Source organism: Eretmochelys imbricata, chromosome 8 (assembly GCF_965152235.1).
Source record: "Eretmochelys imbricata isolate rEreImb1 chromosome 8, rEreImb1.hap1, whole genome shotgun sequence".
Taxonomy (NCBI): domain Eukaryota; kingdom Metazoa; phylum Chordata; order Testudines; family Cheloniidae; genus Eretmochelys; species Eretmochelys imbricata.
Window position 1 is genome coordinate 53,677,235 of NC_135579.1, and position 17,849 is coordinate 53,695,083.

Sequence of the window (17,849 nt, forward strand, 5' to 3'; positions counted from 1 at the left end):
CGGGTGCACGTGTGCTCTGAGGCCCAGTGACTGATGTTGTTATGAGTGGTTTCTATCAATCAAAACCATCCCCAATATCGGTTCTTGTCTTCATATCCAATACCAGCTGATCTCATTTAAAGAGAGAGGATTCCCATTCTTGAGACTTAGCATGGGCAACTGTAAGTGTTCCAAAAATCATGAATAAGGACTCAAAAATCATGAGATTGGCATACAAATCATGGGATTTAAAATGATGATGATGGTAATACAATGTGGATTTTACTTGCCTTTGGGTTTTTCACCCTCTTGGGTGCACTTGAGTCACATTTTCAAGATTTTCTTCACAATTATAGGGGCTAGAAACTTGCTTTACAAAACTCTCCTGAGATGCTCAAGTAATCACAGGATTTCAGGAGCTGGGGCTTTAAGGAAAACACCAAGCATCATGAGACTCGTCATGAGGATTGATAATACTTCAATACAGAGAAGAAAAGCCACCTCTTTAGATTATTGTGCCCACTGTGTACTAGCTGCTTTCTAGACAGGCAAAAAGGGAGAGGTCCCTCCCCCAAAGAGTTCACAGTCTAAGGTTTGGGGGGGAATGGGAAGAAACATACTAACATACATCAACACAACCAGCCATCCCTGCTCAGGAGTGGCCAAATTCAGAAGGCCCAGCATTGTTTCAGGTCAGGAGTGAGGTGCATTAAAAGAGGCATGTGAGCTCTGGGGCTGCATTAGCAAGGAGTGCTTCGGGTCAAGCTTGAGATGTACTGGCAGAGCGTTGAGGGTCAGAAAGTGGGGGAGTAAATCTGGAAAATCAGGGCACTGCAGGTCAGGATTCCATGAACATTCCAGTGACCTAATGTCCCCCCAAATGTGAAAGCTTTAATAACACAGCTAGATGCTCGTCCCACCTCGCCTTCCACTGGGTATCCGGGCTGGGCTCTGTCTGCTTCTCTGCATCTCCTCCGCCCCTCCCTGATCTCTGTGCCCTCCGGGCATTGCTTTTTTATGATTGCAGGTGAACTGGAAGAACTGGATCCCCCACATCCGTGTGGGGTGCAGGGATGCCCCTCGGGTTACGAGTGCAAGGAGTGGATTGGTCCCAATGACGGGATCACTCAGTTTGACAACATCCTCTTTGCTGTGTTGACTGTCTTCCAGTGCATTACCATGGAAGGGTGGACCACAGTGCTGTACAATGTGAGTGAGGCTGCGGTGGTACTCGGGGCTCTTAGAAGCTCCACGGGTTGGAGAAGCAGAAGTGAAGTGTGTTTTTGCTGAACAAATCTTCCAGGCTGTGGAGCTCTCCTGGGTCTCCTGTTTGGGCTGATGATGGAAATGGGGCTGCTCGTTAGTGGTGGGATGTACAATTACAGGTGAGCGCAGGCCGGACTCAGTTCTGGTTCCACTGCACATCTGGGTACCTTTTGAGAAGGAGGAAAAACTAATTCATTGGAGAGCCAAATGCAACTTTGCACCCATCGGTGGTTGGATTTGTGATATGTTGCAAAGAGCTGGTCAAATGGCAAAGACCTGTCCCCCGTGCTGGCTCTAACGAACCTTCAGTTGAGGGGTGGGGCTTTGGGAAAAATGGGCTGGATCAGATTCAGCCCTACACACCGTTTCCTCCCTCACCCCTGTTGGCAACCAGCACAGCATGAGCACCTTTCATGGCACAACCGGTCCCAGTCCCCACGGAACAAACAGACTGCAGCCACTGTGTATGCCAAACTTCACTGAAGATTGCAGCATGACTGCAGGTGTGCTTCGCTGCGCTCGGCAAGGGCTGGAATTCAGTAACACGTGCAGCCTCCTGTGAGTGGAGCGATAAATGCATGAGTTGTGCTGCTTTGCTTGAGAGCGGAGAGGGGGTTGTGTGATGATGACACGAGGTGGATTTTGTGCCTTACACGTTTGTGGAGCAAGTTCCGTGATGCACTGATGAAGCTGCCTGAGTTTTGAGGCTTTTTCTTTGTAAGGGAGCTGTTACTGTCAAGTGTTAGACACTGACAACGTCTCAGGTGATGTTGTATTGTGGGGCTGAGGTTTTACGTATGGGTTTTAAGGTCTGGGCTAGAAACAATTGGGCCAGATTCATCCCTGGTGTAATTTCTGCTGACACCAGCAGTGTTACACCAGGATGTATTTGTCCCATTTTGTCTAGCCCATACAGAAGTTTGTAGAAAGGCTTGTATCACGGAGAGATCTGGGAATAGCAAACCCCAGTGACTGGAGAGCAGCACATCATGCAAACTCTGCTGCCTGGATGCTGTGCAGAGGTGCCCTTGGTTTGAATGTGTATTTTGTCAGCAGAGTTGCTAACCTAACCCTATGGTGGCAAGAGACACAATATGGCCTATCCAAACTTTAGAAGGGTCCTAGTCCATGTATATAAGACACAGGGCTTTTCTGGGAGGGAATAAGCAGCTGTGTGTGTGTGGGGGGGGGGGATTGCAGAGAATGGGGTAAAACAAACACGGCAAGAAAACAGAGATAGTAAGTTAAATCCACAAAGGGGCTTTGTTCTTCCTCCTTACAAGAAGCTCTTCAGTGTCTGGAATTCTCTGCCTGGAAGTGAGTGGCAAAATCTACCTTCCTGGGATTTAAAACGGAATATTTTCTTGGACACCAGTGGTGTCTCAGGGTATAAATGGGATTACAGGCTTAACTGTAGTGATGGCTGCCCACGCAGAACCGACTAGGAGGTGGAATGAGATTTTCTCCCACAGAAAGCCTTGAGGGTTTTTTTCCATTCCTTTGAAGCATTTAAATAGGAGCTGCCTGTTAGAATTATTTTGCGTCTCCCACACAATGTCCTGCAATAGCATGGGAAGATCAGGGTGAACGCTGGATCTTAGCCCTTCTTGTGTGTGTGGCTCTCACTCTGTGATGCATGCCCATACGAGACAGTGAGCTAATTTACAAATAAGATGTACATATTCCTCCTACACACGGCTTGAGCTTGATAGGGAATGTGCCTCTCTGCCTCTTCGCCTATTGTTCATTTAGGAATATTGGGACTGCAGCCCATCTCTGTCCCCCTGCCTACCTCACTAGCCTTTGTACTCTGCAATCTTGTTTTCTGCTCAAAACCTTGCTCTTATTCTCAGTGCATGTACATTCGCAGCTCCTCTTGCTGCCTTTGGCAGGCTGTTTCTCACATTAGTAGCTTACCCTCTGTGGAAGTCAGGTGTTTAGTTTAAATGCCTCTCATGCCCAATCCATCCTTCTCTTCTCCTGGCACACTCCCTTCCTAAACTGGTTTTGTTTCTCTAGAAATGGTGCATGGAACTGGTCTGCTTCAGCTGTTGCGTTTCATTCGATCAAACTCATTTGCCTCTTGCAAATATTACTGTATATACAAAAAAGAAAAGGAGGACTTGTGGCACCTTAGAGACTAACACATTTATTTGGGCATAAGCTTTCGTGAGCTACAGCTCACTTCATCGGATGCATCATGCTCAAATAAATTGATTACTATATATAGTTTCCCTCTAGTTTAGTTCAACCTGTTTGTTAGGTTAGAGACTTCTCCTTGGGACAGGGCATGCCCCAGTCCCCAGGCTTTAAACTCTGCGATCACTGTAAAAGTCCTAAGCCCATTGGCGATCCACATAATAGGTGTTTACTGTGCTTGGGCGAAGATCACATTAGTGGCAAGTGCAAAATCTGCAAGTCCTTCAAGCCCAGGACGAAGAAGGAGAGTGACATTCATTTGAAGGCGCTCCTGATGGAGTCTGCCCTTACCCCGGTACCAGAGCAGCGCTCTGATTCGGTGCAGAGCATTATGACCTTGGTGCGCAGCACCCTGCCAGTACCATCTACAAGCCGGCAGCAGTCTCCTTCCATGGCTCCAGCCAAGAAGCCTAGGAAGACAGGGCGAGGAACGTCTCCAGTTTCCCACAAGGGAAAGGACAAATCTGGGCTGGACCAAGGTGCATTCTCGGGTGCCTCTTCACCCCCTTGGGGATCCTGGGCCCCAGCTCAGGTCAAGCAGTGTAGCCAAGCCCACTCCCCGCCAGCTACCCCGGATAGCGGCGGAGGTCCTCAGCTCTGAGTGCCGTCCAAGATGGAGGCCCTCCAAGCGGCGCAGGACATTATTTCCTTCCCAGTGCTGCCCACTCTGGCCCCTGCGGGGTCCCAGTCCCGGGGTAAACCTGCATTGAGACCACCACAGTCTCCACCTTTCCGGCACTGCGCCCCGTTGTGGGGGACGTCCCACCAATGGTCGCCCTCTCGCAGCCGATACGCCTCTGATTGTGATAGGCAGAAGCTTCATAGTCCCATCCGGTCTCTCGACCTTTGCAAGGGCAGTGAGGCTTGAGGCATGGCTCGCTGGTAACAAGGCACAGACCTCTGGAGGCACACATCCCCCGTCCCCCCCCCAGCAGGAGTTTCGGAGTTGGCACCCGGAATCTCCATGGCACCGGTTCCACTGCAGGGACAGGTCGAGGGACCGACTGTTTTGTTCTCCAGACCGTCACCGATCCCCCAGGGTGGCGTCACCCCATGCAGCTACATCTTCACGACGCCAAGCCCGCTTTAGTTCCTGATCCCGCTCCACATCCCGGTCCCGCTCATCAAGTGTGAGGTGTAGATCACCGGCCTGGTGCTATTGCGGATCCATCGAGTTCTGCCGGTCCCCGAGGCCCCGATCCAGATGCTCATTGAGGTCAGCCAGATCCCAGGAGGGGCGACCAGTACCGATCGGGACAGGGCCATCAATCAGGGGAGCGACCGCTGGGTGTGGTGGACGTAGTTCCAGTGGAGTACAGGAACAAGAGGTTCTATTCCCGATACTTTTTAATCCCTAAGGCCAAGGACGGTCTGCGGCCCATACTCAACCTGCAGGACTTGAACCTCTACTTAGCGAAACTGAAGTTCTGCATGGTCTCCTGGCCTCCATCATCCCCTCCCTGGATCCGGGAGACTGGTGTGCCTCCCTCGATCTGAAAGATGCATACTTCCACATCGCCATCTTCGGGGGACACAGACGCTTCCTCCAGTTCACGGTAGGTCCCGACCACTATCAGCTTGCAGTCCTTCTGTTTGGCCTAGCGACAGCACCACAGGTATTTATCAAGTGCACGTTGGTGGTGGCGGCTTACCTCAGATGCTGGGACATCCAGATCTACCCATACTGCGACAACCGGCTTGTCAAGGGAAACTACAGGTCCAAGGGGATGTCGTGGTGCTACTGGGCATGTGCCATCGCCTTGGCCTCCTGGTGAATGACAAAAAATCCATATTAGTTCCAGTACAGAGGACAGAGTTCATCAGAGCTGTGCTCGACTCGACCTGCACCAGGGCGTTCCTGCCGCTGGAGTGATTCAGGGCACTGACAGACCTCATTGCGGAAGTCTCCGCATTTCCCCTGACCACGACCATGGTTTGCCTACGCATACTAGGTCACATGGCAGCATGTATATATGTGGTGCACCACGCCAGGCTCCAGATGCAACCCCCCTGCAGCAATGCCTAGGGATGGTCTACTCCCGGTCCAGGGACCACCTGGAGAAGGTTGTCACCATCCCCACGACGGTACTTACCTCACTGCGATGGTGGACCGATCCCGGGAAAGTCCTGGAAGGAGTTCCCTTTGTCAGCACTCCTCACTCAGTGGTACTTGTGGCACCTTAGAGACTAACCAATTTATTTGAGCATGAGCTTTCGTGAGCTCATGCTCAAATAAATTGGTTAGTCTCTAAGGTGCCACAAGTACTCCTTTTCTTTTTGTGAATACAGACTAACACAGCTGTTACTCTGAAACCTGTCACTCAGTGGTGTCCACTTTCCCCATGAGCCAGGACAGCTTCCTTCCAGTCTTCTGCCCTAAGCCCCATGAGACTCGTGAAGAGAGGCACCTTCACGCTTTGGATGTAAGAAAGGCTCTGGCTTTCTACCTAGATCGGACAAAGCCTTTCCGTAAGTCAACTCAGCTTTTCACCTCTACAGCTGGTAGGATGAAAGGCCTCCCAGTGTCCACACAAAGGATTTCTAACTGGATCAGCTCTTGCATTTGGACCCGCTACGAGATAGCGGGAGTTCCTCTGCTGCCGATCACCAGAGCCCACTCGACTAGAGCTCAGGCATTGTCAGTGGCCTTCCTGGCGCACGTTCTGATCCAGGACATCTGTAAAGCTGCAACGTGGTCCTTGGTACACACGTTCACAGCCTACTATGCCATCATGCAGCGGGCCAAGGACGACGCTGGGTTCAGCAGAGCTGTGCTGCAATCTACACATCCGTGAACTCCTTACCCACCTCCACGGGTACTGCTGGGCATCACCTAAGTTGAATGGACATGAGCAATCAGACAGTTACCTTTTTCCGTAACTGGTGTTCTTCGAGATGTGTTGCTCATGTCCATTCCACGACCCGCCCCCTCTCCCTGCTGTCGGAGTTTCCGACCAGAAGGAACTGAGGGTGGAGGGGATCAAGAGCTGAGCTTCATGGTTTGAGCCCCTCTTATGCACAGCTCTTTTCACAAGCACCCCAAATCTCCTTGCACACCATGTAATACGCAGAAGCAAAGAAACACAGCAGGCCAATGGAGACAGCCCCAATCAAGCCTTGTACAAAAAGTTTTCCAAAAAGCAGTTGGACCAGTATCCTTGCAGGCTTTGCATTCTAGTATGCAAGCACCGCTGGTTACCCATCTACAGTTACAAAGTGCCGACTGAGCCTCAAAAGGCTTGGAGTTTTGGCTCAGCTCAGCTTCTGTTTCCCCTGTCCTCCTCAGACTAGAAATCAGTCCGGACATCTAGTCCCATGAGGCTTCCAGTAACCTCAAATTCCAGCCAGACCAGAGATCCCATGGGAACAGCCTGTCCTGCACTGTTTTGGTAATTCTGGACCCACCAAACCCAGGAAGTGTGGAAATGCACAAGAGGGATTTCCCACTCATCACTGCTGCCAATAAGCCCAAACAACTCCATAGCTCATTTGCAAAGCTCAGAGACAGAGGAACCAAACAGAAATCCTGGATCTAAATAACCCTGGATTTTGTGGAAACCCAAATATTGATCCAAACGTTGTGGCTCAAGCCCATCTGTGCTCAGAAAAGGTTTAATACAGATGCAGATTTGGGCTTTAGTTTGGGGCCCAGTTCTTGTTTCCGAAGGCTGTGCAGCTTTGATAAATGTCCAAGGGGTTCACAGAAGTTCCCCTGCTCGGTGATCTCGCATCTTTAATTCCAGGAGTCAGTGTTTATATAGTTTACATTATGGTGATAATGTGAATGGAATTCGTCCCCACACACAGTCAAACTATCAGTGTTCACTGGGACTGAGACCTCCATTTGCACCTCTCTGCATGTACTATGGCCATCTCTGGTTAGGGCGCTGGGCTTCCGTCAGCAGAGGAGTAAGGGAAGAGCTGCATATTCAGGGGCCATGCTCTTTAGGGCTTCCCAGGATGCATTCTTCCCATCATGTACTGTAGCCTGGGGCACATCTGCACTGCAGCTGGGAGGTGCCATTCTGAGCATGGGCAGACATACACATGCTAGCTTTGATTGAGCTAGTGTGCTGAAAATAGCACTGTGGCTGCTGTGGCGTGGGGCGGTGGCGTACCCACCTAGGATTTTGGATGGCATTGTACTCAGGCAGCTAGCTTGAACTGCTGCCCGGGTTGTTATGGCCACAGTGCTATTTTTAGCATGCTAGCATGATCAAAGGTTGCACGTGGGGGTCCACCCAAAGCCTTTTTCCCCCGTGGAAGGAGATGTGGCATTTGATCCATTCTCCGGGGGACTCTGTTCGTCTCCTGCACAATGATTCAAACACCAGGCGTCGCTGCTGTGATGGTGAGACTCTGCCCCCAGCACGTATTTTGACTCCCAGAGGGGCAGCCTGCCTTTGGGCCAGCCCACTGTTCTGCCAGCGCCTCGCAGCACAGCCTGTTAGTCTGCGCAGCTCCTGACAAAACATCCACGGAGCGGGAGATGGCGAGGTGCGCACACGCGAGTGCACAGAGTTCAGGCTCCTGACAGCACGCGTCTGCCTGACACGGGCAGAGCTGGCAATTAGCTAAGTGCCACTTCTCAACATTCCCCATCCAGCCCGGCCCACCCCTTCCCTCAGCTTGTTCTCTTCTCCCCCCTGCTTTAATCACACACGTACTGAAGTTGGATAATTGCGTTCTGTGGGGATGACACAACTCCCGTGGGACCCGCATCACGTGGCTCAGATGAAAGCACCAGCAAACGCCCACGGGGGAAGCAGGTGGTGGGAGAAGATTGTCCTCCTTGGAGCTGGAGTGCCCAGCAGCCCTGGAGGGCAGGTGTGGCGGCTCTGCTCCCCCTGCTGGGAGGGAGTGGGGCTGCTGAGCTGCTCTCAGCCACACGCGCGGGGTGGCACCAGCCCCTTCCGACAGAGAGACAAAGTCCTTGCTTATCAGCTTCTGTTGCCTATGCCGCTGTAAATACCAGCCCTCAGTGCCAGGGGAAGGTTACTGCAGAGAATAATTACTGGTGTTCAGTCTGTGTGTGAGACAGAGCGCGTGCCTCGCTCTGAGACTATACTTATTTATTGCATTCGGCTTCAGACTATCCTCTTTGACCAAATAAGCCACAAGCCAGAGTGTTTCTACAGGACCCTGAGCAGCTTTCACCCAGCTTGGGGGAAAGGGAGTGGGCAGTTAGCATAAATGAAGAGGCCGGTTGTGGTTAGAGACTTCAGAAAGGGGACCAGCAGAAGGCATTCGATCTTGAAAATATGTGAGCATGTGTCTGCACCTGCTTGCAGGGTTTCTGCTTATCCGCACACAGCTGCAACCCTCCCGAGCGTGGAGAGGTTTGGAGTTGGCGCATGTTGAACGACAGTCCCATGATGGGGCAGTGTGCGTGGCCAATTTTACCTCGCTGACAGCAAGATGAGTGGTTTCCCTCAGAGCTGTATTTGGAGTCCTGCCCAGACACAGGACTGAAAGCTGAACAGAAACCCCAGCAAACGCAGCGTGGTCTGCCTGCCTCTCTCGAATACACATATGCCATGTACTTGTAGCCGAGTCGGTCCCAGGATATGAGAGAGGCAAGGTAGGTGAGGTAGTATCTTTTATTGGGTCAACTTCTCAAGGACCCAAGGAAGAGCTCTGTATAGCTCGAAGGCTTGTCTCTCTCACGAGCAATAAAAGATATTCCCTCACCCACCATGTCTCTCTCTAATATATACACACACATACACGACACCAAGCAATGTACCCTCCTCATCCCAGCAGCGGTGTGTAAAGCATGCATGGGTGGGCTGCAATAAACATGATGTTGGGATGTTTTTGGTATGTCTGTATTGGTTTAACTCAACTAGGGACTGTCTGGAAGGAAGGAAAAGATTGTCTCAAGCAAACACTTGAGAGTTCATAAGGGACAATGGTGGGACTGTTAGTTTTGATGATTTGCCTGCTCTCCAGCCAAGCAAAAAACTGGCTTGGACCAGGACAAGAGAAGGCCCCCAGCACAGGGCAAAATAACTGTGGCAGGATTCAAAGAGGCGCGCTCTCTCTCAAGAAGAAGGTGATAGTTGTTTGAGGGAACCAGGTTGTGACACAGGCACCTGCTGGGGGTGGTGTCTGGTGAAGCTAGGCCTATCTAGGTCATCACCACAGGATGGTAGGACTGCAGGTAAGTTAGATGGTTCTTGTGAAATCCCTTTTCTCTAGATGCTTTCTTCCTACTGCTAATGTAAAAAAAGTGCCCAGACAGTCTCTGTAAAGCTATGCGCCACTGGTCATACTCCCCTGAAGGGAAGAGCCACAGATGCTGAAGCCAGTTGGACCTGCTGGATAAGCAGGTTGGATACTCAGGGTATTATAGCCCAAGGCCCAGTCTAAAGATGGGGAAAACTGTGGAATTCCACCCCGCAGGGGGTGCACTCAAAGACCAGAGAATTGGACAGAGGTGCCGCTAGCCTTGTAACCATGACAATATTTATTGGTTTGTGGGGGTTTTTTTGGTATTCTTTTGCCTGTTAGGCCAGGGTGCCCTATTAGCTACCAGGGGCCAGAATGTGATACCTTTACTCCCACTATATTCTGTGTCCTTCGCTGAGTATGAGGTACTCCCTGACTGCAGTGGGACTGTTATGGAGTACCTACTATTGAGCAGGAGTACAGGGATCAGCATCTGGCTCCATGAGGCTTGCTGTGCAGGTTTTGGAGGGAGAAGAGAATCATAGCTAATACATCCTAGAAATCTCTAAAAGTTACCTGCAATAGTTTTTCCAAATATAACAATATAATGATTTTAAGATACAGTCTCATCACATGACTCCAGGACCTGGGGCTTTAAGAAAAATACCAAATCTAGTAAGACTTCCAGGAGCCGACAACACTGGACTTGCCCATAGCCAGAGGGGGAGCTGGGATTAGCATTCAGGAGCTCCTGACTTCTAGTCCTTTGCTCAGGCCACAGAACAATAATTTCCTAAACCTTGGGAGCTGGTGATTGTAGCATTAGCCACAGCCCAGCCGTGGCACAACCCAGCACCACGTTGTGTGATACAGCACTCCTCTGTATCACACCTTTATTATATGGCATCAAGACTTAGCTTAATTTGTGTCCCGGACTCTGAAGTCTCACAGTGGCAGTTAAACATGTGTGATTAGACAAACCCACCTTTCTGTCACTGCTGCAGCAAATGCAACCACCTGAATCTGGAAGGGAACCTGGTGGAGAATGGAGAGGGTGGATGAAACATTTTCAAGATTTCCCAGAAGCAACTGAGGTTGCAGAGAAACCGGGTAGGCTGAAAACCTCTACAGTGTTACACTGGGCAGGACCAGAGGCATTGGAGACCTACCGTAATTCCAGTGGGAGAATGAAATGCACTGCAAACTGCTATGCAGTCATTCAAGGATGTCAAGAATGCCATGATTCTGGCAAGAATGTCACTGGGAAAGGCATATTGTCTTGATAAGTAACTAGCTGCCAAGTGTGCCTCTTGATTGTTATGTTATAGAGCTAGTAAAGCTAAGCCATGTGAATTGTTCAAATTCACAGATAACTCAGTCTGTAATTAGTCTATCTGTGCAGTAACTGATAACCAAGCTACAGCAAGGTTATTGCAAGAAATAGACTTGACTTTGCAAAGAATAATGGCTTTTTGCAGGGCAAGTGAAACACACTTCCCAAATGGGAGTGCTAACAGGCAGTGAACAAGCAGACGTGCCTCTAATTAAAAATGAATGGCAAGGCATAAACACAGGATACAGACCAGATTAGCTAGCAATAAAAGTGGAGGAATCGGAGCATAATGCAGAGGTGCCCAGCAAAAGAGCTGCAACGGCATTTGTGCCACGAAATGCAACCATGTTTCAAAAGCGTGTCGCTTTCAGCACAACCTGCACAGAAGAGCAAAATGCATTCATGAGGATGCAGAAACTGAGTTCTTGGCTGGTCCTCTTAAATTTCCAGAGCAAGATGCTATGGCAGATTAGAGGTTGACATCTGACATAGATGGACAAAAGACACGTTTCAAAATAGCTATTGAAACTGAGCGTAGTCGTCCAGCAATACCGCACACACGCACAAAGGGGAATGATCTCTTGTTAGAGATTGTGTTAGATCGTAGACACAAAAGTAGACCTTGTGTTCATGATACGAAAGCTAGGCTGACTGGTCAGGCTAAGGAGGGATCCCACCTGGTAGGGTTTGAAGCTGTGGAACAGGAAGTCCCGCTTGTGCTGGAGTTGAACAGCAGTCTGTAAATGATCATGAAATGGCAAATGTTCTTGTTAAATATGAAATCCAAGCCTGGTATGGAGCTGCTGACAGCAGAAACTCCTTTCAAGATTGCCTATAAATAGGGAATCAAGTTGTTGCAGAAATAGGAGTTTGAAGTAAATATGACTCAAATGCTACACGTTTCTGCCACCAAACTTGACAAGCTGAAATGCGAAACACTGAATGAGTCAACCTTACAAGAGTAATTCTAGATCGATGCCCAGCAGAAACAGCCCAAACGGTTCCATGCATAAACATGTATTGGGAGCTAGAGTTGAAATTTCTGCCTATATTGGGATTATGCATAGAGGACATCATGTTGTAATACACAGCATTAGGTCAGCCATGATCCTCAGTATTGATGATCTGAGTATTGAAAAGCACAAGAACAGATTCTGAAATGTCCTCTCCTGGGTAGGCATGAAGGCTACCAACGAAGAGAATTTATCCAAGTGAAATCTGCAGTAAACCCAGGAAACTGAAAGCACAAGGACTACTGAAACCATGTGAGGTTAGGCTTATACTGGCTGGTATGAGTTAAATCTAGACACACATACACACACAAGTCCAGGTTTCATACTGAGGCCAAGATTACTTAAAGTGATCCGTGATTTGGGGTGGTTTAAATTCTTGAGTGCCCTACTTGAGACACCTTTAAAGGAACCTGATTTTCCCAAAGAGCTGAACACCTGTCCTTTGAAAATCAGGCCCCTTCTTGTGATCTCAGACGGGGCACCCCAAAATGGGAGTTGCCCAAAATCACTATCACCTGCCCTGGCTCTGTGCTGAACCACTGTGGTTCTCAGGTTCCACAGTATGGTGGCCTTACAGGGACATAGCATTACAGGACTTAAGTTTTGGATCTGTTTAAAATTCAATGTATTATTTGGTGTGTGTGTGTAGATTTTTGGCATGACTCCGTAATCCCAATTTAGGGAACGCTGCACGAGCCTATGCTGCCGCTCTCCTAGGTAATTCTCTGGCCCCATCACCATGGTATCCGAGCTCCTCACAATCCGTAATGTAGTTATCTTCACATCTCCCCTGTGATCTCCTGAGTCCAGCCCCTTCCTCTGGAATGGTTGAGATGAGTGATGCTCGGCCCTTCAGTGGTGCAAATGGCACGATTTCTTGCCTTGTTGTTTCTGTTAGGATGAAACCTGCCAGAGAGCCATTGCTCTGAAGTGATCATATCCAGAGAGAGAAGGACTCCTTGTTATCACTTCCCTGCGTTCTCATCATAGCATCAGCCCCGCTCCCTCTGCATCTTGGCTGAGAAAGAAGGAGAATGTGTTGTTGGATTTTTCCTCCTCTAGTAGCTGCTTTCTAGGTGTTGGGAAGTTTTCCCTGCCACAGTGATGACAAAGCTCAAAGCCATGCTGCTGTGGTTTAACTGCATACCAGTGACTGTGAAGAAGCTCCCAAGAGAGAAAAGTTTAAAACCAAACACAGGCAGGAAATGGGCAGTTAAAGCAAATGAAGAGAGATTAACCCTCAGTCACGAGGAGCCTGGCACTGGGAGGGGGAGTTCAGAGGAATTCTCTCTGGGAACGTCTACACTGCAGCTGGGAGCGTATTCCCCAGCACAGGTAACGGACGGGTACTAGCTGTGCTTCAGTTACTGCACTAAATATAGTAGTGTAGCCAGGTAGCACAGAGAGCAGCTCAGGCTACTGCCTGCCCACTGAGTATGGACTCAGACAGCGAGCTTGAGGCACGGCCCACGCCACCCCTGGCTGCACTGCTATTTTTAGCACGCTAGCTTGAGCAGAGCTGGCGTGTCAGTCCACCCAAGCTGGGAAGCGCCCTCCCAGCTGCAGTGCAGACGTACCCAAAGTTGTGAAGATCTAACATTCGGAGGGTCGTTTGAGGTAAAAGAAAAGGTGGATCTGGCTCTCGCTTGCAATGGTGTGACATGGGGATGGTTTTAAATCTTAAAGTGTCCCACGCAGAGCTGAGAACTGGTTGAACTTATTGTCTTCCTTATTTCAGCAGAGCAGAACGTGGCTTTCTGAAGCAAGGGTGGGGTGGATGAGTAGAACCAGTACAGAGGGGATCCAGGATAGGAATAGCATAGGGTGCGCTGCAGGCCAGGACTGAGGTATGTTCACAGAGCTTGCACAGGAATCATTCCTAGCGTTACACGTACTGAATCTGGCTCTCATCAGTACTTTTAATCCATCTATTTCAAGATCTGTACCAATTCACCAAACGAAGCTCCTGCCGTCCCTTCCTCCCCTCCCCCGTCACAGTCACACCCCCTTGAAGTTTGGAAAGTTTGCACCTGTCGCTGAACATGGTGGCTCAGCCCTATCTCGGTTTTATGGGCCCCTTTAACCGCCACCACAGAGAATGATGTGCTTGGTGCATCCAGGCTTCCCCCTCCAGGCCCTGGTGTGCAGTCTGTCTCCCCAGCTTCCGTTCCTCTCTGGCGAGAGCTCCCAGGACAGTGCTGTGCTGGGAAATTTGTACATTCATTAGATCGTCCTCACATTCGCTGGGGCAGTAGGGGCCATAGCCGTTTAGCCAGCCAGGGTGGGAAATGTTTTCGGTGCTTCCCCTCACCCCACTATCTGAGCCAAAAAAACCCAAAACCCTACAGTCAGCCAATCAGTGGAGGGTGAGAAAAGACCACCCAATCAGGGTGGAGCAAGAAACCAAAAACAACCCCCACCCTGTCAGCACAGCCCCCTGGAAGTTGGTGCCCAGGGCACCCGCCCTGCTTGCCCATCCCTAGAATTTGGGGAGGGGGACTGGGAAGTTCCCTGTTTTCCATCTTCCCCAGTAGTTCCTTTTTCAGAGAAGACAGTGGGCCAAACTCCTTGCTCATACGTCGGCGTGAAGGTCAGTGGAGTTATGCCGGCAGAGAGCTTGCCACAACGTTGTGTCCGTGACCCAGCAAACCAGCCATCTGATGGAGCCCCTGGACATCTGAGCTGGTGCCACTGACGACAAGCTGGCTGCGCTTGTGAACCTCAGACACCTTGCCCCCCTCCCCACCGCCAGGCCTGGCACTTTCTCTGTGGTTTCCCCACCCCTGCCATCTCTGCATGAGTTCTCAGGAGAGCTCTCCCCTGTGCGTGGAGCCAGACACACGGGGCTGTGGGGAGAGGGAGATGAAGGTGTCACTTTGGTGAGGAGTGGGCACCCTTTCCTTCTCCCCATCCTTGAGGTGCTGAAGCCCTCATATGCCCGCTTCCTTGATCCCACTGAAAGCCCCTCCTCTGCTTCCCCACCACCCCAGTTGTCCCAGCTCGAAAGGCCAGCCCCCCTAGACTGGAGAGAAGGCTGGGAGAGCCAATTTCTGTCCACGGAAGCCTGCTGTGCTTCATGACCTGTCACACCCCTTGTCCTACGAAAAGGGCGTGCGAAGCAGAGACCTCTGTAGCCAAAACGCCCACCCCGCAGAAAACTGCCTGGGGGCTTTGGAGGAGGAAAGGCTTGGCTCAGCCTTTTAGCAAACCCTCTGCATGGCCTGCTAAGCCAGCTGCTTTGGGGCTGGCTGGGAGCTTTCAGTCACCCTGCTGCTGGAGCAGCAGGGCAAAGGTTAAAGCAGAGGTGGGCAAACTATGGCCTGCGGGCCACATCTGGCCTGCAGGACCGTCCTGCCCGGCCCCTGAGCTCCCGGCCAGTCTCCGGCCCCTCCCCTGCTGTTCCCCCTCCCCCCGCAGCCTCAGCTCGCAGTGCGGGCTGTGCGCCTTGCGCCCGCCCACCTCCCAGGCTTTCCAATAAGCCTGTCCTGCTGCTCTGAGCAGCATGGTAAGGGGGCGGGGGAGGTTGGATAAGGGGCAGGAGGTCCCGGGGGGCAGTTAGGGGACAGGGGGCGGTTGGATGGGGTGGAGTTTCAGGGGGAGAGGCAGTCAGGAGACAGGGAGCGGGGGGGTGGGGTCCTGGGGCATCCCGGGATGGGGGGACAGGGAGCAGGGGTGGTTGGATGGGTCGCAGGTTCTGAGGGGGGGCAGTCAGGGGGTGGGAAGTGGGAGGGGACCAGGCTGTTTGGGGAGGCACAACCTTCCCTATGCTGCCCTCCATACCATTTTGCAACCCTTATGTGGCCCTCGGGCCAAAAAGTTTGCCCACCCCTGGGTTAAATGGTTGTGTCTGTAATAATGAAGCGAGGAGGAAGCAGTGGCTAATTGCTGGTTTCCCAAATGGTGTGCAGGCTTGTTAGTATGCCCTTTCCTAATGCAGAAAATAAAGGGGTGTCTTTGGAGAGAGAGGTTGTGAAAGTGAGGGGCAGCATGGCAGGGAGAGAGAAGTGGCAAATACAGAGGAGAGATGTCTGTAGGGGAGGGGAAGGAGCGGGCAGGTGGGGGGAGGGATCCAGAGGGCGGGAAGGAGTGTGCTAGGTTTTTAATGCATTGCAGCATACATAAAGGGTCCTGTGAGCAGCAGGAGCAGTGCCCTGGGGCTGCACCAGCTTCTCAGGCTGGAGCAGCTACAAAAAGAAAAGAAAAAGCCCTTCTTGTGCTTAAAACAAAAAAGATACAAAAATCCCTGTCTGGGAGGTATGAAAATTTAATCAACACCCAGTGCTCTTAGCAATTCTGCAGCAAACACAACTCTTATTACCTATTCAGCTATTTCTGTCAGATTCCAGCCCTCTCAGCGGTGCTGCTGCCCAGAATGTGTGAGGATCTGACTGCTTGACTCTGTACCAGCAAGAGCAGCGGCTAGGGAGAAGGAGAGAGGAAATAGAGTGACTGAGTGTGTATGTACGTACAAGAGAGTGTAATACATACAGGCACCCGTGCACACAGAGAGACAACGTGCTGGTGTGGCATGGTAGGACGGGTTTATTGATATGGGTTTTGGATGGCTACATAACTTGCAAGTGGCAAAGCAAAGTGGGTTATGCAAAGTAAGCAAATGCCAATACAGCCTTTATATCAGGGGTGGGCAATCTTTTTGGCCCAAGGGCCACATCTGGGTATGGAAAGTGTATGGTGGGCCATGAATGCTCACGAAATTGGGGGTTAGGGTGCAGGGGGGGAGTGAGGGCTCCAGCTGGGGTTACGGGCTCTGAGGTGGGGCCAGAAATGAGGAGTTCAGGGTGCAGGAGGGAGCTCCGGGCTGGGGCAGGGGGTTGGGGTGCGGGAGCGGGTCAGGGGTGCAGGCTCTGGGCGGCACTTACCTCAAGCAGCTCCCGGAAGCAGTGGCATGTCCCTTCTCCGGCTCTTACGTGGAGGCGCGGCCAGGCAGTTCTGTGCACTTCCCCATCTGCAGGTGCCGCCCCTGCAGCTTCCATTGGCCGCATTTGCTGGCGAATGGGAGCTGCGGGGGCAGCGTGCAGAGACCCCTGGCTGTCCTTACGCATGGGAGCCAGAGGGGGGACGTGCTGCTGCTTCCAAGAGCTGTGGGGAGCAATCATAGAATCATAGAATCCTTGAATATCAGGGTTGGAAGGGACCTCAGGAGGTCATCTAGTCCAACCCCCTGCTCAAAGCAGGACCAGTCCCCAATTAAATCATCCCCCCAGCCGGGGCTTTGTCAAGCCTGACCTTAAAAACTTCTAAGGAACTTCTAAGGAAGGAGATTCTACCACCTCCCTAGGTAACGCCAACCCCGCTCCCCGGCAGGAGCTCGAGGGCCAGATTAAAACGTCTGAAGGGCCAGATGTGGCCCCCGGGCCATAGTTTGCCCACCCCTGCTTTATATCATCACATGTGCTGGATATTCCCCTTTGTGGACGGGAACAGTGGTGTTTATTAGTGCGAGAGGCCAGCCGGCTCCAGACTAAGATTTGTACAGAATCTTTATAGCATTGCAAGCCTGTTAGCTCTAAACCCGGGGACTTACAGTATCTGGTGGTTAAATCCTAGCCTGACACATTCCAGTCAGACATTTTTTGCATGCATACCTTGCCAATGGCTGAATGGATTTTGTACAAGTTTGGCTTGTTTCTCAGATCTCATTGGGAGCTAAGGAGTAAACCAAGTGGGAAGGAAATTGATTTGGTAGTTGTAAAGTTGGGAACATTTTGGGTTTTTTTTCACATACATACCTTAAAGTTAGGCTTCTCTTATTTTTCGTTGCTCGATCTACAGTTCAGAATCCTGGTGCGTACCCATGCAGTAGGTTTTACCGTGAGGCTTACTTCCCATTTTAAAGTGGCTGCAAATCTATGCTTTAACATGATATA

The 17,849-nt window shown here is 51.0% G+C and overlaps 1 protein-coding gene across 3 annotated transcripts in view; it reads left to right on the forward strand.

Moving 5' to 3' along the window:
• CACNA1E (calcium voltage-gated channel subunit alpha1 E) overlaps positions 1 to 17,849 on the forward strand; it is a 225,220-nt gene that overhangs the window by 57,461 nt on the left and 149,910 nt on the right. For all 3 annotated transcript variants that reach the window (XM_077823463.1, XM_077823464.1, XM_077823465.1), the window contains exon 6: positions 1,007 to 1,188. In XM_077823463.1, coding sequence (XP_077679589.1) covers positions 1,007 to 1,188 — 182 coding nt within the window. The remainder of the gene's footprint in view (positions 1 to 1,006; positions 1,189 to 17,849) is intronic.